This window comes from Odontesthes bonariensis, chromosome 18 (assembly GCF_027942865.1).
Source record: "Odontesthes bonariensis isolate fOdoBon6 chromosome 18, fOdoBon6.hap1, whole genome shotgun sequence".
Lineage (NCBI taxonomy): Eukaryota > Metazoa > Chordata > Actinopteri > Atheriniformes > Atherinopsidae > Odontesthes > Odontesthes bonariensis.
This window is the reverse complement of record NC_134523.1, coordinates 16,223,044-16,246,353: the sequence shown is the minus strand read 5'-3', so window position 1 is coordinate 16,246,353 and position 23,310 is coordinate 16,223,044. Positions and strand designations below refer to the sequence as shown.

General features: G+C 38.5%; 1 protein-coding gene across 3 annotated transcripts; it reads left to right on the top strand.

Annotated features, from left to right (window-relative positions):
• The first annotated feature begins 264 nt into the window (after positions 1–264).
• On the top strand, positions 265–23,042 carry hcn3 (hyperpolarization activated cyclic nucleotide-gated potassium channel 3). Of its 3 annotated transcripts, XM_075449028.1 has the most exons (12): positions 265–716; positions 3,650–3,963; positions 5,434–5,488; positions 5,587–5,698; positions 5,782–7,935; positions 8,029–10,194; positions 14,890–15,319; positions 15,408–15,569; positions 17,905–18,123; positions 18,617–18,763; positions 20,429–20,669; positions 21,629–23,042. In XM_075449028.1, the coding sequence occupies exons 6-12, from the start codon at positions 9,737–9,739 to the stop codon at positions 21,853–21,855; spliced, it is 1,884 nt and encodes a 627-aa protein (XP_075305143.1). In that variant the 5' UTR covers positions 265–716; positions 3,650–3,963; positions 5,434–5,488; positions 5,587–5,698; positions 5,782–7,935; positions 8,029–9,736; the 3' UTR covers positions 21,856–23,042. The 3 variants fall into 3 exon arrangements, with proteins under 3 accessions (XP_075305143.1, XP_075305142.1, XP_075305144.1); XM_075449027.1 differs by having other exon boundaries at positions 5,782–10,194; XM_075449029.1 differs by lacking the exon at positions 265–716 and adding an exon at positions 723–1,128 and having other exon boundaries at positions 5,782–10,194.
• The last annotated feature ends 268 nt before the right edge of the window (positions 23,043–23,310 follow it).

The window sequence follows — 23,310 nt, the reverse complement described above, 5'->3', positions numbered from 1 at the left end:
TTGGTAAAAGCTAAAAAACGGATGCATATCACGACAGTAAAAAGTTTCTGTATGGCACAAAGAAACAGAGCAAATGCGTCAAATTTTATTTTAAAGAATTTAGAAATAAAATTTAAAGTAAACGTTAGTCACATAGGTTGGTGTGTGTGTATTACACTTAAACTTTTATGCAAATATACGACCTCCGTAATGCGTGTCCTCCCCCCCCCCCCCCCCCCCCCGTATTTGTTCCAATTGGGACTATTTCTGTCTTCATAAACTTTGACTATACACGACACTGAAAAAGTCCTCTAAATCAAGGAGAGACGGTGACCAGTTTTCAACCCACGCAGGACAACTTTGGATTACAGGAATCATTTTTCTCATTTCTAAACATCGCTGGCAACCACGCTCCTGGAAAGTTGAATGTGCAACACTGTTCTGCGTTTCTCAAATGCATTGTGATAGAACTGATAGATAAAATACCGCGGAGCTCTTGCCGATTTACATATCATACACATCGGATAAAATAATCGTTTTAACTCCAGTGCAGAAGTCGTGCACGGTCTGGTAGCTTCCGCAACCCGTCGGGAGCGCGCCTGTACAAACTGACGCTACGGTTTAACACCTGTTCGAAATATCTACATTTCAGCCGGATCTTTTAGTTTCCCCGTCTTGGAAAACTGTTTGTCTTGGACAAATTGGGATACCACTTCACTTCCTACAGCGCATTTTGAGTAAGTTGAGAATTTTTTTTTTCCTAATTTTGAATCTTGATCTCACTCTTTTGTTATACCGGACATAGTTTCTTACGGATCAAATAAGTAGGTAGAGAGCACGTCCAACACAATAATAATATCAGTCAAATGTTGACAGGAACTCATTTCTGTATACCAATGTGGTTCTGAAGTGTTTTTTCCTTTTCTTTTTCCGTGATTTTACTGAATTCGGTACCGCGACACTATGTCAATGAGCTGTGAACAATATGCCGCAACCATGGGGGGGAATAAAAGAACATTTAAAAATGTATTGAATTTATTGTTTTTGTGGCACATATTACTAATCATTTTCATATTTTATCCTGCCGATTCTCACGGGAGCCTGGAGCTTCTACCATTACCGGGTAACCTAACGTGGGAGTATGTCACAGTGAGTCTACCAGCAGGTTCAAAGCCAAGGACTCGTATTAATGTGCAGCTTTAAACGACGCCCGATGTGTTTTCCACTTTATATGAAGTCACAATGAAACCCTTAATTCTCACTCTACCCATGAGTACAAGGTCATTCTCTGTGCCTAAGGGCTGCCTAGACAACCAAAAACAACTCCACAATGACTTATATAAACCTCTTAGACAGGCAGGGAAGTCTCACATGCAGCACTTTGAGCTTTAATAGTTTAATCTGTGATAACGTTCATTTTTCTCCTGGGTGTCACCTGGGTTGACTTTATATAATAGTACAATAAGGCCCTAGATTGGACAACAGTTTCCTCTTTTTCTCTCCTGTTGATTTTAGGCCATAGATTAAAAAGGATAAAGGAAAGTTTCCTAAAAAATCTATTATGAGCAGCTTTCACGTGAGCATCTTTGAAAGTTAACCATCCAACATTTCATTTTTGAAACACTAACCCAAGACTACATAAGAGGATTCCCAACAGCGCCACTGTACTTCTTATTAAGGTTTCGATTCTTCTGTTGTCCAAATCTTCTACCTAAAGTCAGATGTAGGACTTTAAAGTGAACGCTTTCTAATCTTCCTTTATTGAGCCAGTCAGCTTCTCCAAAGTGAGTGAACAGCAGTACGTAAGGTGTTTCTTTGTATAGCCTTTGTTAACTACAAATTAAGTGATATCTGGTTTACTGAGTACAATCTAATCACATGACATTTCACAAACAAAAAGGTTTCTAAGACAAACATTAAGATAAAAGATTATTTATTCTACTGGCCTCGATCAATGATTTTCTTTTTTTCGCTGTCTCAGTTAAACACCAGTGAGTTGTAAAAGTAAATCAGGTCTTGACACATGACTTGGTTTAGTTAAACCCCGACTAAAATGATTTGGTGTGTTTCTTTACAGTTCTTCAGATAAGCTTTTTCTGCTGCCTTGAGATTTGTGGACTTACTGATGGTACTGGGCTCTCATTTTTCCTCCTATTCCAGTACAACCAGAAACTCCAGTCAGACCAGAATTATGTGAAGGTGTGCAGGCAGTAACTGATAGAACCAGTTTGTCAAGATGAGTCAAAAGATACAGACATATTAACTAGTTAACAACGTGGAGGCTTGATGCTCCTGTGGACGTTTTAAAAGAACCGCCAATAGTCTTCATATAAATTCCTAAAAGTTGCCTTTTTCTCTGGAAATAATTGAGACTTTTCGATGTTTAAAAGAAAATTCCACAAAGGGTTGATTTCCACATTTCAAGATAAGCGATAAGTTATTCATCTGTTGGCGTTTAACGTTTAATTTGTACGACACTTTTCAAACACAAATGCAAGTCAAAGTTCTTTACGGAGCAAAAGCAAACAATAACTTATAATCACAAAAACTCATCCAGCACGCACTGAACTACATTTACAGTCATTTGGACTGCAATTTTTCCGACCATCAGCTACAACATTCATAGTCTTTTCAAAGACTGGGCGTGACTAATGCAATGAAAAGGGTTTGAAAATCAGTATAGCAAGTGACTTGGAATAGCAGCTAATGACAACATGGTTTCATGACACTTTTTTACTCTTTAGCAATTTTTTAGTGGCACCTAACATCAGAATTAGCACCACAAGTCATGTTAACAAGCGGCTTCTGGTGGATGCGAACAGACGAACATTAATCTGTGCAAATCTGTGCAAAACTAGTAATTATAAAAATAATCACCCTCACATGGAGGGCTAATTGGAATTTCTAACACCTAAGCAAATAGGTTTTACATTATCTTTGTCTAAACCCAACAATGGTGCGACCAAAGGGTTTTTATTGACTGAAAGTAATTCAGAAGAGGTGAACAGTTTTCATATGTTGGTCTCAATCAAACATTCCATGATGAAAGATGCAAAAAGTCATTTTTCTTCCCAGACTCTTGGTTGTTTAATGCCTAAACCACAGTGTTTTCTCCATATTATTACTGTTTCTTAAGATTATCTTAGAGTGTTCCCTGGTGGAGACTGGCTCTGCCCAGCATGCAGTCACTTTTAAAACAGCCAGAAGAGAAGTCTGAAGTTAAGAATTTGCATGAATGTAAAAAGGTTTAACGCGGAACTGGAGGCACTTGTATTTTTTTCAAATGCCCGGAGCAACAGCACCATTTCCCAGATAAAAGTCCAGAGTTGTTAAACATGCTATCAGCAGGTGTCATAAGACAAGATACCCTCTCTGTCACAATTACTTATTTACAGAGTTAAGCTTGTTTTATAGTTGTCGTGCACCAGTTGAAATTTGTAACTTGGCGTGCGCGGAAAACGACAAACCAGATGGACCAATTAAAAAAACAGGCTCGCAGTCCAGCCACTACTTCAGCAGTCTGCCACCTCAGCCTTTCGCACATTTGGTAGAATAACAAAAAAAAAAAAGTTAAACGTCATGTGACATTTGTTTTTATTCTCCTGGTGACAATGACTTGCCTGTCACTCATGTCTCTTTAAACAGTTTTACTCTGTTTTACTTTTTACAGAAACGCAGACAGCATCAATGCAATCTTGCTGGATCCTAGCCATATTTTCCATCCTGATGTCCGGAGGACTGCTTGTGGTTATCCTGGGCCAGTATCAAGAGATGGACTTAATAAACAGGAAGAGTGCAGAGTTCAAAATGGTCACAGAGAGATTTTATAACAGACTTCAATATGAAGACCGCTTTAAAGACTCGATGGAGAAATTGGTGACTGAGGAGCTAAATTCAATAAAGGATCTGGAGACTGCAGCAACCAACCTTGGCCAAGTGGTGGAGAAGAAGAAAACTGACGGAGAAGCCTGTCAAGCAGAACTGGTAAAAAAAATTTTTTTTTAATAAGTGTGATATTTGTTTGTTTCAGTCCACCTTAACACTCCCCAACTTTTCAGCTCATGTCTTCTGTTTGATTTCCGTTGCCTTAAAAACATAGCAAGAATGATAAGATGTCTGAACATATATCAGTGGGTTCATGTGTCAAGGATAGATTTGAAAATGTTGCTACTTGTTAACATTTCTATCCTCATTACTTCGCATTTAATATGAAGTAATGAACCTGAAGCTATCTTTGCTCAACACTAAACACACATCGTGATACTGTGAGCAAGCAACTCTGCCCACGTCACATTACTTCAAAAGGCCTGGTCTTTGCCTGTATTTCCACTGGCAAACTTACTTTAACAATCTTTTTGAAGAGCATAGGCTTCTTCGCATGATCGAGCTTTATAGATCATGGGCATCCTGCATTGATTTTCATCCGTGTCCTTTGCACAGAGATGTCTCCAGATTCTTCTCTGAATCTCTTGATGATATTATGCACTGTAGATTATGGAATACTCAAAGTATTCATAAGTTTACATTGAAGAGCAATATATTTGTTGACACTGTTTATTGCACATTGCTGAATTTCTGCTTATCTTTACCTGGGAGAGACTCTGCGTCTCTAAGGTGCTCCTTTTATACCAACTCATGTTACTGAACTGTTGCTCATTCACCTAATTAGTCACAACATGTTCTTCTGGCTGCAATTTTGTTTTTGTGGCACTTAATTTTCCAGCCTTTTGTTTGCCCCACCCCAGCTTTTTAAGGCTTGTTGTTTAAGGCATCTAATTCAAAATGATCTAATATTTTTCATGAAAAAAATAAAATGTCTCATTTCTAACAATTATATTTTCTATGTTCTATTATAAATGAAATACCAGTTAATGAGATCTGCAAATCATTCTATTCTGTTTTTAATTACCTTTTGCAAATTTACAATTTACTTTGTAATTGGGACTGCAAATGATTTTCTTTGCATAAATTATTACAAAGATTTGGAGATCTAGTTGTCCACCAGCTTGGAGAGCTCTCTCGATCGTGGCATGATGGCGTCACACACTTCAGTCTTCAGTCAGAGGTTTACATGTCACTGTCACTCCTAAAAGAAGCTTCAGTTGTTGTCATTTAGCCCCTGAAACCCCTGTTTTTGCTGTGATCAAGTCAAAGGTGTGATGCATGTAGGGGTGTTTTTCCTAAGTTATTACAAAATGATTCATGTGCCACTTGAGTGTATCACCTTTATTAACAGACACAGTTTCAGATAGGATAGAATCTTTGCTCTTTCCATGTCTTTCAAAAGGCAAATCTTTCTCATGACAGTAACTAGCTCTCACAAGTATCATGCTTTAACAAGTCATGTGAAGTTATATGGAATCGGATCTTCTGGTAAAGAAAGTAGATATATTTTTGTGTGTAACAAAGTCCCAGCTCATCTTAAAGTCCAACATTTCTCCCATGGTATTGTAGAAAACAAAAAAAGAAGAGGTGGAGTCTGCAGATGCAGCAAACAAGAAGGTCACAGGTACAAAACCCCTCAACCTGCTCTTTCACTCAGCTGCCACCATGTGGTGCAGCACAAGAACAACAGTTTGAGTCTGAAACACTTTCTTTGTCATTCAGATGACCTTAAATCCGAGTCTGATGTCTGGCAGCAGGAGGTTGACACTTTGAAAGCCCAACTGACGCAGAACTCACCGATATGTAATTATTTCAAGGATGAAAAAAAAAAAAAGTGAGTCCCCAAAACAAATCAAACTCATTCAGACATGACACAAAAACCTTTTGATGATAATAATACAATTTTATGTCTTTCAGGGAATTATGTGGCAACAGTACCAGCACAAATTGAGAAGAGGGTCAGCGAACGAGGCTGTAGCTCCACAGAGCGTTTTTCAAGTGCCAGATAGGTTTTCATGTTTATGAAGTTATTCCTGTTAAAGATTGATAAAATGTTTGATGTGTTTGGGTTCAATTTTGTCATTTTTAGCCAGTGAAGGTCGGGCGGGATTTTTTTTTTTCTTTTCGGTTTTTACTTTTAACTTAACAGTTCTAAGCTGTTACACGTTTTGTCAACCCGAGTCAGTTTAAAACCTAATGCAGAACATTTTTTTACTTTGTCATGAGGCACCCCTGAGAGCCTGTTGTACTGATTTATCTTTGGCTGAACTTGGTAAATTCACATTAAAAATAACCATCCATTCATTTTTTTTAATTTTTTTTTTTATTTAATACCTGCTTAATCCAGTTCAGGGCCACATAGAGACAAACGGGACAAGCAACTACGCATGCCCACACTCACTCATAGGGTCAATATAGGAAAATATGCATGTGCTATTTGTAAATGTATCTTAATATTCTCTCCATCCAATGAAAACCATGTTTCTACAAAATATTTAGTTTATATGGGTTGGGACAAGCTTTGTTACAATTAAACTATATTTTAGAAAACAGTTTTCATTTCTAAGTTACTGTACTTTAAAGTGTGTTTTGTGACTCATAAATACAATGTAGAGTAGCAACTGCACATGAAAAATTTAAAGACTTTTCTAATTCTTCTGTCGCTGAACTCCAGTATGCCTGAGAGGGGAAAAAATTGCCTAAGTTCAGTCTTTGTCTAAATGCGTCTCCACAGTGTTGTTTTTCCTCATCTGACATCGTATTACCTCAGCCTGTGTGAACGGTTGGCACATGCAACACTCACATTTAGTTAAATGATGACAGCAGAGGAGCCTGTTTCACACCAAATGGAGATGAAAGTGTTGAAATAACCAGCAGAAACTGGATCTAGAACACAAAGTTAAATGCCTCCCCTGTACTTGTTGCTGCAGTCTCACTTTTTTACTCATCCACGACCTGATTTGAAATTTTCGAAGCAATCAGATATTTGAAAAAGTTGTTTGGAATTTTTTTTTTTCAAAAAGAACAAGTTTTTTCTTCTCTAGTTGGTGTTGAGGGTTCAAAACCTTTTATGCCTGAATGAGTCGTTGGTCATTCTTTGGTGGTTTAACAAACGAGATCAACAAAAAAAACACAGTCCTCTAAAAATGGTTGTGTATAAGGACTGGACTGACAATGAGTAAAAAGCACCTTCAGAGGGCCTGGAGAACTGTTGATCAAGACAGTTTTAAAAGATTACAGGAAACGCCCGGTTGCCTGGCAGCAGAATATGAAGAAAAGAGGGATGGCTCGTAGTAGCTACAGCTGGGTTTGTGTACGGCTCTTTTATATCAGTAACTTCAGTCTTTCTGCAGGTAACGTTTTCAATGCACCCATTTTTTCAATTCTGCAGTAGACAAAAGAGCTCACACTAATGGCATGTTGCTTGAATGGTTAATGATTTACTGTTTGAGCGACTTCAAAATGTCTAAATTTCTAAACTTGAACAAGGAAACGGCTGAAGCAATGACCCAGAAATCAAGACAGCAGCTTTTCAGTTGCACCTGTTGGTGTCTGAGTATTGGACACTTGCAAAGGTTGCATGCCCTACGTTTAGTTTCTAAATAGTATATAAATAAAGTATATAAACCATGCGATCTGGAAAGTGCCAGTCATGCACAGCCTAATAAGACCTTTATTTCTGTTGCGTCCTTCATCGTGTTATCAAAAAGAATGTAAAGCTTGGATTTTAAAACGGCTTTTTAACAGCTGCTTTGCAGCTATTCTCTCCATGTAACTTTATCAGAATAGTAATACAAAAAAAAACATATATTGATAACTACTGGTAAGTGGATTAACTCCTAACATTTTCATGGTGTTACACTACTAAACAAAGCTTCTTCATAGATATCAGCAACAGCCCAACCTTCCAAAAACAGGAGGATATTTGCTCACAGTCTAAGGCTGACTGAGTTTGAATTCCCCAGATCCACAGAGCCGTTGGACAAACCTGGATGTGGAAAGAAAACAAACTCTTGAGCGAAGGCTGTTGAATAGTGTGAAACTGATGCTCTACTGGAAAGGGGTTAAATGGTAAGTTGTTTGATGAATTAAGTGAGCTAATGAACAGTGTAGGTGAAATATTTTCGGACCATTTTAAGTTTTCCACTCTTTGTTTCGTTACAGGGTCATCTTAAAATGGATTCAATCACATTTTTTCTTCACTTTAAATACAATTTTGTAATTGTGGTGATGCAAAAACTGGGTTTTAGTAGTGTTTTACAAATGTTTAAAGAATAAAAGCCAAAAACGTCTTAACTTCTAGCTTAGTATTCAGATCTCATTCCCAGCACTTGGACAAAGCACCTCAAGGATCAGTCAAGTATTCATTGGAATGACCCTTCAAGCTTTCTGCTTCTTTGAAAGTTTCTCTCATTCTTTGTGGGCATCTGATCATGTCCAATCGACTGACTTGGACACAGCTGCACTTCAGTCAAATTATAAAAACGTCCCACGGATCAGTGATATAAAAGAGGATGCACAAAAGCCCACCGGCCTCACAACAAAAATCTCCATCTTCAGTCTGTTTTATCAATTTAAAAATGTATCTTTTTTCCTACCATCACTTCTATTCAATTCACTTTACCTATTATCTCTAATTCTGAACAAAAGTCACGTCAAGGCACTTTGAAACAGGAAGTAAAATAGTTCAGCAAAGGTCTAGTTAGATACAATCAAATTAAATGCAATTATGATCCAATAAACTGTAAATGTATATATAATGTAATATAATATTTAGGTCATTTTGTTCAAACAAGCAAGATGCTGTCATAAAACTGTGTTCTGGGTATTTTGGAATTGCATAGAAATGGTTTAGTAGGCTTACTGTTTTAAATCCATTACCACTCACATGTTGTTGGACCAAAGGTGACATTGTCTTCATCAAATGTAGAACTCTTTCCGTAGGAACTGTTTATTATAATTCAATTTAACACCTCTTTAGTTCAGAAAGAAAGTTTTTAGAGCTAAACTAAATATATTGGTCTTGAAAGACGTAAACCTTTGATAAGCTCATGCAAACCAGTATTTGTGCGCTATTTGCAGACGCAATAAGCTTTTCTGTCCAATTACGGTTGATTTGGAAAAAACTTCCAGCAGAGAACTAGTTTTGGTGCTGAAACCAGATCAGTAATGAGTAAATTGATTAGGTTTCGGTTCCTGCTGACCTGGACGCTTTCCGTCATGCGTGCGCAACACAACCTGCACTAAAGCTGCATCACCTTGGGACCCGCCTCAGGAGGGGAGGGCACTCCCACCACCGTGGAGGAGGAGGTGAGTGGACGCAGCTATCCCGAAAAGCCGATTATTGAAGGCTACTGAACCCTCTGACCGTGTGCGTCTGTCCTCTCCCGGTCAGACGGGAGGCTGACGCAGCTGCGGCTGAAGTTTGTGTTTTTCCGCGCTGCTGAATTAATTAATCCCTAGAAGTTTTAAATGGAACCTCCAGCTTTTTCTGGATTGTGAGAACGCTTGTGGGACATTTTTTTTCTTTTATCACATCATTACAACATATCAAGACTTGTAATGCGTATGTGGCACTTTGTTAATTGTGACTTCTTGGTGACCCACTGATTGCTGTTATTATTTGCTTTTAAGATTATGTGAGGGGCTGACTGTATGACTTGTATTTATTTCTTTAGTTTTCCTTTAAATTCTTAAATTTTGCTTTCATTTTTCAAAATTTAATTTCTGTAGGGTTGGAGCTTAAATGCGAAATGGCATTTGCAGCAAACTTGAGCGGATAGTGAGGCTTACATCTAAGACTCAACCAGCAAAATTGAAGAGAAAGTAAAACCCACTCCGTTTTTCTAAATTTCAAGAGCAAAGTGTTGAAATGACCAGCCCCTCAAGTAGTATGGACGATCAGAAGGGCATTGGTGAAAACCCAGCTCCCAAACCGGAGTATTCCAGGTACTGCAGCTGGAACAGCCTCCGCTTCTCCAGGTGGAGAAGTAGTTCCCAGAGGACGACCCCCCCAGGAACCCCCTCACCAAAGACAGAAAAAAGGAGCGATGTTACCAGGACGCTCTTCTCCCTGGTCAAGACCCACAATGATGACTACACGGCAGACCCCGATGGCCAGCAGGACACTGACGGAGAGGGGGAAGGAGGCATCGATGAGCTAATTCAGGACCAGTCCAACTTCTTCCAGAAGAAGTTCGGGTCTCTGCTGCAGCCGGGGGTCAACAAGTTTTCCCTGCGCATGTTTGGCAGCCAGAAGGGGGTTGCTGCTGAGCAGGAAAGGGTCAAGAGCTATGGAGTGTGGATCATCCACCCCTACAGTGATTTCAGGTAACCACAAGTTTGGGTGATTGTCCAACTCCACAATTTAATTCTACCTTAAGTTTCAGTGATGTGCGTGAAAAGGCTTTGGCAACATTTTCTTGTGCAAAGATTGGAGAAAATAGTCTTTGACTGAGGACTCACATCCAGTTTTCCAAGGACAGCAGCTGATGTCACAGTTCCTAGCACATGATAAGGCGATGAACGGATTTGATTAATGATACAGTATATAGGACAAGATCATCTGGATTAGTACATACCACTCCCTCCTGTTCCCCCTCTTCCTGTTTGAGGAAAACAACTTTCATTGATCCTTATCAATTAACTATTACTCAAATTGAAAAAAACATCCAATAGTTTGAGTTTAGCTTGGCCTCCCTTTTGGAGAATTTTTTTTTTTTTTAACTTTATCCTTTTGGAGAATTTGATTCTGTTTTTGTTGCTAGGCAACATCTGAAAAATGATGCTCAAGCAATCGGTCTGTGGGGTCGTTAACAATAGCTGGTCTAAAATTTAAACAATTCTTAACCATCAGACTATACCAGATAGAGAGGATAAACCCGTGCATGGGGATTATTACCAGCAAGAATCCCTATAATTCCCATCTTGCTCTATTATTCAATAATACACAGACAGCTGATGGGCAGATTACAGAGATCTTGCACTCTGGAACCTTGTGGTCCAACTTCAGCCTGGTTTATAGTCGGTAACGCAAGACGCAACGCAAGCCCTTGCGCAGTTGCAAGCCCCCCCTTGCGTGCTTGCGTGTGTCACCTCAATTTTCTAAACTTTACGCAAGACGCAAGCGCAAGCCACTGGCTGTGTTCGAAACCGCTTACCACTTGAAAACGGCATACTCATCGATCTGACAGTATGCAGAGCGTTTACACACAGTGCACTTCACTCCTGCCCGAGCCGAAATCAGCCGGCCTGAAAAGCTGATTTCCCTTAAGCTATAAACTCTGTAAATATATAACTTTAGCAACATTTGAAACATTTTCAGGCGAGAAAGTAGTCGTTTAGACCCCCAAAGTGTTGAAAATCTGACAAAATACCGGCTATTTACAAGAAGAAGAAGCATGAATCCACTCGAAGAGGTCCTGGCGGTGAATTTGCTTTCATCATAGTAGGCTTGTCATTGAAAAAACCCGCTACTCCACCTACTGTCCTGGCGGTGAATCGCCACCCAGCACACGCAACCGCCGACAAAGCAAAATGAAGTATAAACGTCTCGAGCCATTAACATACGCGCAAGACGCAAGCGCAAGGGCAGTTAAAAGAAGTATAACTCAGCCTTAGTTTTTGGCTTGAGATTTGCGGACAGTTAGCTTCTCTCTTAAGCTCTATAGATTCACTATAAAGCCAATAAATTTGATGCTCATGATCATAATGATACGCATGACGGTTAAATTAGAGCAGCAAAGGCTGATGAAAACGTGGTTTTGCAGGTATTTATCATGAAAATGACTTTGTGAGTGATCCAGTAGTTGTTGAAATGGTTCTTCTCTTGGTAGAAATGGCTGATTGACTGGCTATATGTTGTGTGCATGGATTTTAAAGAAGGCAGAAAAGTTGCTTCTCTCACACACTAAGTTCACAAGTTTATGCGTCTACCCAAATAAACTGCTGTAATACGCTCCAGTCTCTTTGGAGTCATTATAAGCAGCAGGAAGTAGCCACTAATCCGTTGTAGCATGACATGTGATGATAGATAGTCATGTAAACCAGTGTGCTGACACCGAGGACATAGATGCGAACGATTGAAGGAGAGATAAACATGAATGAGAATGAAAAGACCAATCATCTGCTTTTGTATCCCCTCTGACTGGCTTACAAGTCAATTTTCTCAATGGGTTCATGTAACAATCACTGGAGGGTGGCAGTAATTAAAAATAGTCCAGTTGATATTCTGTTACTGTGCCAGGGTAATGAAAGAGTGACTGAGAGCCAGAGATAGAACTAAGTGATTGACAACTGATGTATACAATCTGTAAGGAAATCCTCACTGTTCACCCTTGCTGAATAAGAGATACTTGAGACATATAGGGTAAGATGATGTGTATGAAATGAAGAAGACAATGATGAGTGAAGCTGTGTGCAGTCCAAAGTTCAGCGTTCTAACGCATGACAGGGCAGACATTTCCTGTGGTAGTGATACTTTCTTTTGTTCATTGTCTTTATGGAAGTATCCCAATGAGGCAAACTGCATGAATTTTTAATGTGAGGGGTTTCTCTTGTGACGGAAGCTGTTACGAGAGTAAGGGTCACTCCCTCGATGGCACTCTGTCCCCATAATGAGATGACTTCAGCAACCCTGCAACTTTAATTTGACTTCTGTACCTTTTAAAACCGATTCATACCTGTTGACAGACCAGTTCAATCCTGTTTGGATGTGATATGATGCAGACAGACTGTAAATGTGCACAGAATTGAAGTTTCTTCCATTATTCTTTAAGGAAACTTTCAGGTGTAACCAGGGTGGATGGGTATCAGTGCACTGGTATTTTTAGGTCATCTAGAGATGCTTTACTGGGATCATGTTTGGTCTCAGACTGGGTCACCAAAAAAAAAGAAGAAAAGAAAAAACCTTAAATGAATTTAATCTGCTGATAAGAAGCGCCTGTATTAACTTAATTGAAAAAAGGACAAAGTGATGATAATAGATAACAGATAATAATAATAATGAAGTTGACAGAATTTACAAACGTACACGGTCATCACCAAAAACTAAATTTGATTCACATGGAAAAAGTACTTTATATAATCTCATTCCATAAAACTCCATCTTTCTATATTTGCATCTTATGATCAGAGAATTGCTCTTCTCGTGATCAGAGAGTCATTCAGGTGCTTCTTGTTGAAATCATAGCAAGCTGTCATGGGCCTGTGAGTGAGTAATAGCTTCTTTCCGGCCACTCGATCATGAAAGTCTGAACGGATGAAAGCTACAGCTACAGTTCTCCTTTCATAAGCTTCTCCCATCTCCAAAGAAGAACTCTGGGTCTCATTCACAGTGACTGTTAGATTTTTAGTTACCTGCTTGGTCCTTTATCACGATCACTGAGTTTGGGCTGCTAGAGCTGGGATTTCTATTGGTGGTTCCACATATATTTAATTTTCTAATGAAATACATATGCTGCTCTTTTTTGGAGCTTTAAATGCTTCAGAAACTTTCTGTTATCCTACCAAATATTTTTGCCTTGATAAAGTGTGGTACCACAGATCTACAGATGCTTCTCTCTACCATAGCTGGTTTGCACTCTGACATACATCATCATCTCTTTGAACTTCTGTAGATAGGTGCCCCTTTCAGTTTTTCCAGTGAATTTATCAGGAAGAGGTGGACTCAAGTCAAGTTTGGGAAGCGTCTCAAGGACCACTAACAGGAGGATGCACCAGAGCTCAAGTGAACATCTGCAAAGAAAAAAAAACAAGTAGATGGCAGTAGGGATGGGAATCGAGAACCGGTTCTTGTTGAGAACCGGTTCCCAGTGTTTCAATTCCTTGGAATCGTTTGGCGATTTTGCAAACGATTCCCTTATCGATCCCAGTGGGCGCGAATGGCGTCCAGCGCAGCCAGCAGTCAACAGTAAACATGGCGCCCAAGCGGTACAAACGCTCGAAAGTTTGGTTACACATCCCTAAAAAAGACGACAACAGGGCAACTTGCAAAGTGAATATTTCACCAAAGGGAGGAAATACTACCAACATGCAATAACTATGAATGAATGTCGCGTTTTCGATCTGCTCCGGACCAACGTTGGTGAATCTGAACCCAGCAACGTTAGCAACGTTAGCAACGTTAGCATGTCCTCGGCTAATACTGCAGGTAACTAACTAACTAACAAACACTGCCTACCATGTTAGCGCCATTTGCCTCATGTCAAACCTGCTGTTTGTAACGGTTAAGGTTAAATTAATGCCTTCTCAGGCATAACATTTAGATGAAATCATGAGAGGCAGAGCCTGACTGGCTCAGAGCCAGAGGCTGGTGGTAGCCTACTACAGGCTTCACCTCTACCTCCAGCTTCTCCTTTCACCAGAGCAGGGAAGAGTTAAATTACCCAGGCCATGATAGACCAATGTGGACCTCACCGTTGTTGGGTTTGTAAGGTCATGACTCGTGTTACTTCTAAACTAAACAAAGTTGATGCTAATCGACCGGTTTGTTGTCCTTTTTCTCCAAATGAGAATCGATAAAGGAACCGACAAAGAACCGAATCGTTAAGCAGAATTGAAAATGGAATTGGAATCGTAAAAATCTTATCAATTCCCATCCCTAGATGGCAGCAATACCCACTTTTAAAAAGTAATTTAAAAATTAAAAGACTTGCATGTTGCGGTCAGGTCCCTCTGTCCAACTCAAATAAGTTAAAAGTTACATTAAAACTTATGTGGTTCGGCTGACACTGCTAGACATCATGCATTTACTCATTATATGAAGAATGATTCATACTATTTCACTGCAATTTCAAACTTTTACTGCATGCTTAACCCCAGTATTCACTCAATTATGTGTGAACTAGTGAAGTACCTGAAAAAATTGTCTTATGAATAGGCTCTTTGCTTGGTCTTTGGTACTGACAAAAATTGTAAAACCATTTTGTCAAGTTAATGTGTTTAAGCAAATAGAAAATGCAAACCTTCACGGTCTCGACAGCGTGTCACAAATCTGACTGCACCACCCTCTCCTGTTCTGTCCAGGTTTTACTGGGACATTGTGATGCTCCTGTTGATGATGAGCAATCTGGTCATTTTGCCCTGGGGAATCACCTTCTTTGAAGACCAGAACACCAGGCCCTGGATCACCTTCAACGTCCTGTCTGATACTCTCTTCCTCATGGACCTGATTTTCAACTTCCGTACAGGAATCTTCTCAGAGGACAGTCACGTCATCCTGGACCCAAAAGAAATCCGCAGGCAATACCTCCGTACATGGTTCCTGGTAGACTTCATCTCCTCCATCCCAGTCGACTACATCTTTCTTGTTGTTGACCTGGAGTCCCTGCATGATTCTACTGACGTGTACCGTACTGCCCGCGCTCTTCGCATTGTGCGTTTCACCAAAATTCTCAGCCTACTTCGTCTTCTCCGGCTGTCTCGCCTCATCCGATATATTCACCAGTGGGAAGAGGTAAAGGGACGAGATGGAAAACAGCACTTAGACATAAGATATTCATCAATATTAGCATTTTTTCCAAATCTATCTTTTCCTTTGACAGATTTGCCACATGACTTATGACCTCGCCAGTGCTGTGGTGCGTATAGTCAACTTAATCGGCATGATGCTGCTGTTGTGCCACTGGGATGGCTGCATGACCTTCATGGTGCCAATGCTGCAGGACTTTCCTCCAGAATGTTGGGTTTCTAAAAACAATATGGTGGTGAGTATATGTTTATCAAAATACAGTTAAATGTCCATGGAATTCTGCGGCTGTCAGGTTTGTGTGAGGATGGAGGACACGGATGCGGACTTCAAAAAAGAGGCTGGGTTTATTAAAGCAAAAACAAACAAAGTTCAAACGAAAGGCGCGGCAAAGCCAGATTCAAAAAACTTAACTGTGGAAAGGCAAACAAAAAACTTGGCATGGCATAGAATAAATAAATAATTAGCTTAACAATGACGTAAAACGGGTAGCACGGGTAAGTAGACATGGAAGGCACAAGCAGGTTAGGAATGACAAAAACAAAGATCCGACGACAAGACAGGGGAGAGTGGAAACTAAATAGATGGCTGGGAGTGATTGGAGAGTGAGTGCAGCTGGTGACAATGACTAACGGGTGCAGTGAATGAACTAATGATGTGAATGAACCAATGACCAGAGTGAGGGGGAACAACACTGACAAGCCAGAAGGTAAAACTTTACACCTTTACATTTGGATGTTGCAAATGTGGGGGAATTGCATGTCGAATAATATACAAGGTTAAGTGTGGAAGATATGCAATCAGCAATCCCCCACTTTGCCTTTACAGTCATGCAAAAGAACATGGGGATGCAGTAATTTAGTCTTGACCAGGCCTTGCTGAAGTCATTAACACCACAGAGGTTCCAGGAAAATGTGCATGGGGGCAGTTTGGTCTAGAGTTATTCTGCAGTTGCTTTTCAAACATGTACTTCACAATGGAAGATTTTGGAAGATCACCAGTTGGCGATACATCATACAGCTTTCTAAATCAAATCAGGTCTGTAGATTATATCAAGGGAGGGTTAATGCCCATGTGCACAGGTGATAAGCTGCCATGATGTAATGGCTCTAACTGTACAGACACATGGGATTGCAGCTATGCGCTATGGTTTGGATTTACACATTTTCCTTTCTAATTTAGAGTTATTATAACTCATACTTATTCTTCTTGCAGACTCTTTTATTTTGAAGAATGAATTTATGATATAGATCTTTATTTCTGCTGAAATACGTTTCATTCAAATATCTTTTTAGATGACATCATACATAGAAACAGGTCGCATTTTTCTCGGCGAACTGACTTGTTTGAAAGCAGCAAATGCTCAGCTAATTATACGTAATATAGTCATCAACCATTATGAATTAATGTAATGGATTTCACTTAATATTATAAGCTATTTATTATTATTATTGTTATTATTGTCCTTCAATTTTCTACACCTGCTTAATCCAGTTCAGGCCACTGTAATAATATTTTATAAATTATTTTTATTATATTATTGTTGTTGCTGTTTTAACTGGTTTATAAACAGATTTAACAAACATAAATATGCTGATAACATAAAGTACCCCTGATGCTGATTTAGAGTTCGACTGATAATGTGAATTTTTTCAGCTAAATTTAATAAAGCAAGTATTTTACACATTATTGTACATTTGATAAATCAAAAATTATGAAGAACAACTTGTCCAAGTCCATATATTGCTTGTGTTTCAAACCCATCTTATAACCAGCCCAATTAAGATTCCTTTATTAAAGATTACACTGTGCATATCATGATAAATCATCTCAAGATTTAAGTAAAGTTAAATTCATCCATACTTCATTCTTGATAATAGCCCGATGCTACACAGCTCTCCCAGTATTGTGAGTACAACAGATATTATACTTGTATCTTGTGGTTTCACGTCACTGAGATGTGATCACAGTTTATTATCATGTTCTCATGAATTATTGATTTGAGGACTCTAAATGATATTCATTTTTCACTGCTGCCACCAGAGTTACTGTGTACTTTTCCAAATGTCCAAAATAAGCTGACACCAAAAAACTGACAAAAAACCCAAAACAACGCTTTTTAGAGTCAATATTTATTTTGTTCCTTCTGCATTACCGTAGAAATCTGGTCCTCTGCGATGATGCAACATGGCTGAGGATGAGGGAAGTGTGATGTGCAGGATTTGTGATTTTTAGATTTAAATTCAAAGCTGATAAAATGCTACTTGTCTTATTTCCATGCAACACTAATGAAAACACATTATAATGTTGGGTTTCTGCTAATAGATTGGAGCAAATACTACGGTATTAAGGAATCATTTTCATGGGGAAAAAAAATGTTGAAACATATTTTGTGAACGAAGAGGAACTTTTTGGATAAATGTGACCAAATGCCTCCCCTGTACTGTATTAATTTGCATTTCTTAGCCTCTGTAATTCAATTTAATTCTCTGTGCACATTATATATAACCTCTTCAAGAGCGCATTACTGTGTCCTGTCTCATATCCTCTGGTTTTTACTCTATTCTCTTCAGAATTCTACCTGGCACTTACAGTACTCCTACTCCCTGTTTATGGCCATGAGTCACATGTTATGTATTGGATATGGTGCTAACCCTCCCGAGGGCATCAGTGATGTTTGGCTCACCATGGCCAGCATGGTTATTGGCGCCACCTGCTATGCCATGTTCCTGGGTCACGCAACTAATCTGGTCCAGTCCTTGGATGCATCACATCGACAGTATCAAGAGAAGGTAATTCCCTCAACTCTGTCCTGAAACAGTTTAACAAACCAAATCAGTTTGACCTTCTCCAGGAGCCTCACATGGGTGCTAATTTGATTCTGGCTTTCAGTTTTAATATCCCAGCCATGTCTCATATCCTAGGCTTGCTTACTTGTTTGTCCTTTATTCCAGGAGACTATGCCAGAAAGAATATATGTATTATCTAATAGATTTTGCGGCCTTGCTGTGATTGTTTCCAGGAGATTTTCACAAGATAAAGCTGAGCAGATGATGACAAATGGCACCTTTGTTTTGGATCACTGTCTGTTGATGGCTACTGAAAATGAGTTTGTAATCAACTTAAAATGGGAGAAAGCGCCTGCAAAACAAATGGAATTAATAAGTAATTACTGTGGAATAATCCAGCAAACACATGGTAGAAAATGTGACTAACATCTGACATCAAAAGTCTGATTGCATCCTCATAAGGGTCACCCACAATGTTTTGCACAAATGTTTTCAGTATAAGCAAGTGGAGCAGTATATGTCCTTCCATAAACTGCCAGCGGATGTAAGACAGAGGATTCATGATTATTACGAGCAGCGATTTCAAGGCAAGATGTTTGATGAGGACAGCATCCTCGGAGAGCTCAGTGATCCACTGAGGGAGGTGGGTGATTTGGACCTCAGTTTTTCTTGCTCTTCCTCCCACTTCTGTCTTTTATTTGCTCATATCCTTGAAAATGACCATAGATAATAAGGCTGACAGTAGTTGAGGACTAGCAGTAGCAGTCGTTATCATTATTCATCAATTTGAAATGTCAGAAAATCAAAAAGTTCAGCGTGATGTTTCAGATGTCTTTTCCAACCGACAATCAAACCTTTAAGATATTCAGTTTTAAAAGGAATTGAGAAAAGCAGCTACGTCTGTCAACAAATCAGTTCGCTGACTCTTTCAGCTCAGAGCGAAGCAGTAGTTGTAGTATTAGTGAATCAGTATAGATATACTATAAATCACTATAGAAAAATATTCAGTATCTTACCATTTTTTTCTGTGATTCTATTTGTAGTTCATCATTTGTCACTCTGGAATTTTCTTAACCTGAAGGTATCATCTTTGAATATCTTATTTGGACATAAAAAGATGAATTAATAGACAATAGATCCATCTGTATAAATACAGACTATTTAAATGTTTTTTCAAGCAGAAACATGCCACATTCTCAGTCCTCAGGTTCTCTTTTACTGCTTTTTTTTTTCCGCAGGGCAATTCCACGACAAATTATCAAACTCATTTACTCCTTTCTCCATGAATAAATACATAAATAAATAGATTAGAAGATCCCAGAGCTCTACCCAATAATCCTTTTGTTTGTTTGATGCTTGGGGCAAATCTTTTCTTTCTATGATGCACAAATTCTTTATTCTCTCCTGGGTTTGGGTTGATGTTAGCACTAAAGATCCATAAAACCTCAAGGATCATACATCCATTTTCTGCTAAACACCAGAAAATAGATAGAAAATTACTTGCACAGATCCTGCTCGAGTACTACTACAGTACTACGTACTACAACCTTGCAGCTCAAAACTTTTAATGGTAATTTCCCAAGAATTATGATTTTAAATTCATTCATAGTTCTTTAGTGGAATTAGTTGCAGTCAGTTGCAAATCTTTCAAAACAAGTTTAAATAATCTTCTTCATAATTATCTTAATTATTTGATCACATTTGATAAATAGCAAATATATTTGTTTATTTTAATTAATATTTTTACACCTGGACCAGCCACTGTTTTAGGAACACTTAATAAAGGAAGTTTACCATAAATTCTACTATTACAAAGCTTCTACATTTTTTTGTACCATAATCACAGACGACTATAACGTCAGAATTAAATATATAGTAGAATTATTACTGAAACTGTATAAGGCAGAATCTGCAATTTTTTTTACACAACCAAATAACTTCTTGATGGGACAGAAATCGTGTAAAGACTACATAGAACCAAATGTTTGTCAAATTAAAGTGAAAACTAGAAAAGAAGTTCAATTTGGGAAGATTTTTTGTTCAGGTATATCATTATGTAACAACATTAATTTAATTACTCGAAAACATTCGTCAACAACTGCTCTGGTAAAATTATCCACGGTGAATGTTGGATATTGAATGTATGTTTTTCTCTAAATTATTCATTTGGACTAAAGTTGATTAAGTTAAAAAGTTCATATGATTAAGCCAATAAGTATACACAAACTCCTTCCTATTTATGAATGTAATCTGTATCAACAGACGACCATTTCTGATTTCTGAACGTCTTGTTTTCTTCTTCACGCAGGAGATTGTCAGCTATAACTGTCGTGGGCTGGTAGCCAACATGCCACTCTTTGCCAATACTGACCCTCATTTTGTGACTGTGATCCTGACCAAACTGCGTTTTGAAGTTTTCCAACCAGCAGACTTCGTTATACGAGAAGGCACGTTGGGTCGGAAGATGTACTTCATCCAGCATGGCACTGTCACGATCATCCCACGCGGTTGTAGGGAGATTCAGCTCAGCGATGGAGCTTATTTTGGGGGTAAATCATATGCCACCATCCTTAATTTTCATACAACTACCAATGAAATCTATAAGACGTTCTGTGTACTGTTTTATCCTCTTTAGTCGTACTTCTTTCGAGTCTTAGCTCATCTTTGTTCCATTTTATTGACACTGTAGTAATTATCCCATAAATTCCTCCTTATAAAGATGCTGAAACTTTCTTTTATTTTCATCATCGGCCCACTTGATAGTGATATTCTCTTTTTGATGTTTGCTCTTGAATGATCAAAAATAGATTCCCAAAAGCAAAGTTATTATCTTTGAATAGCTCTTTATGTTATTTCCTAAGGACTAATGTCAAATTGAATGAATAATTAATTTATTTTTATGGTTAGAGCCGGAGCTGTGTATTAACACATAAAGACAGATTTACTGATGAAAGCTTAGAGGAGAACGAACACAGTAGCACTGGGCAACGTAAGCTAGAGAGGAATGCCACTCTGAGGGCATTTAGTAGCTCCTGTTTGGATTGAAACTGACTTAACTGACCAAAGGGATGACAGAGCCAGGCGTCAATCCTTGGAGGAATCCACAGTCACTCTGTTGGCAAAAATTTGTGTCTTGAATTTGATTCAGGCAGGCTCCGAAGTTCAATGAATAATAGAGTGATACTGTACTATCCAGGACACATGATGATAGGATAGGATCAACTTTATCCTTCACACACACAGGGCTTTTTCCTATTCGGTCTTGGAGCTCCATGCTGGTCTGTGCCTTTTGTTTGAACAGAGACAGGCAAAATAAATATTATATGGGATGGAACAAGATTTATCTTCCTCCACATTAAGTTGATGCAATGACAAAGAATTACAGGATAAATTACACGTGCTGTAAAATGACAGTAAAATACTGGTGTCTCCGTTGCCAGTTTTCTTTTTTTTTTAGCCTTCATGCTTAGCTCAGCTGATAGTTAAAATTCTCCTTTTCTTGGTTTAGAGATCTGCCTGCTCACTCAGGGACGACGCACAGCCACCGTGAGGGCCGAGACATACTGTCGTCTTTACTCCCTGAGCGTGGACGATTTCAACGACGTCCTGGAGGAGCATCCTCTGATGAGGAGGGCGTTTGAAAGTGTGGCTGTGGACCGACTGCACCGGGTTTCACGCAGACCCAGTTATCAGCCTCCAACAACTGAGTCTGAGGGACTTCCATTGGACTCATGAAGGGACTCCAACCAGAGAAATGTGGAGAAAATTTGTCCTTTTTTAACTGAACTCCACACCGTAACAAAGATTCTTCTATTCAAGCTAGAGTGATTGTTACTGACTTTAGTGCAAAGGGATGAACAACCAAATGGAGACCAATAATTTTATTTTATAACCACATTGCTTCTGCCCTTGGTTGAAAATATTGCATCTTCAATTAATTCAATTTGTTGCTCGAATCTCAAAAAGCTATTTGCTCATGTTTGATGCTGGATCTTCATAAATTGTTCTATCAGATGCACTGTATGGTTTACAAACTGAATCGACTTCTGACAAGGTTTCCTTTGTTCTCCACACAAATACTTGTGCTTTTTAACCACTGTACATGCCATTTTTTCCACTTAAATGCTGCTTTAAGTATACTTTAACAGTCTGCGTACTGAACTGCAGTCCCCCTGTGGTTATCCATCACATCAATCATACAGGCTATTGAAAGCAAACAGTATAGGATCACCAGTTGGCGATACATCATACAGCTTTCTAAATCAAATCAGGTCTGTAGATTATATCAAGGGAGGGTTAATGCCCATGTGCACAGGTGATAAGCTGCCATGATGTAATGGCTCTAACTGTACAGACACATGGGATTGCAGCTATGCGCTATGGTTTGGATTTACACATTTTCCTTTCTAATTTAGAGTTATTATAACTCATACTTATTCTTCTTGCAGACTCTTTTATTTTGAAGAATGAATTTATGATATAGATCTTTATTTCTGCTGAAATACGTTTCATTCAAATATCTTTTTAGATGACATCATACATAGAAACAGGTCGCATTTTTCTCGGCGAACTGACTTGTTTGAAAGCAGCAAATGCTCAGCTAATTATATGTAATATAGTCATCAACCATTATGAATTAATGTAATGGATTTCACTTAATATTATAAGCTATTTATTATTATTATTGTTATTATTGTCCTTCAATTTTCTACACCTGCTTAATCCAGTTCAGGCCACTGTAATAATATTTTATAAATTATTTTTATTATATTATTGTTGTTGCTGTTTTAACTGGTTTATAAACAGATTTAACAAACATAAATATGCTGATAACATAAAGTACCCCTGATGCTGATTTAGAGTTCGACTGATAATGTGAATTTTTTCAGCTAAATTTAATAAAGCAAGTATTTTACACATTATTGTACATTTGATAAATTTGATGGAGATGAAAAACTTTTTGTGCACACACAACAATACTTTAGTAATCTTATTCAGGTGTTCAGCTTTGACCAAAATGTTCAAATCCTGCCTATTTGGACTTTCAAGTAAAAAAGCCTCATTCTGATTATGTGATGTAAATATGAATATTTCTGCCCTTGAAGAATGAATATATATATGTTGTTTTCTTATGCAGTTGCTTTCAAGATATCATTGATGTATTTTTTAATTTTTCATCTATTTATTTAC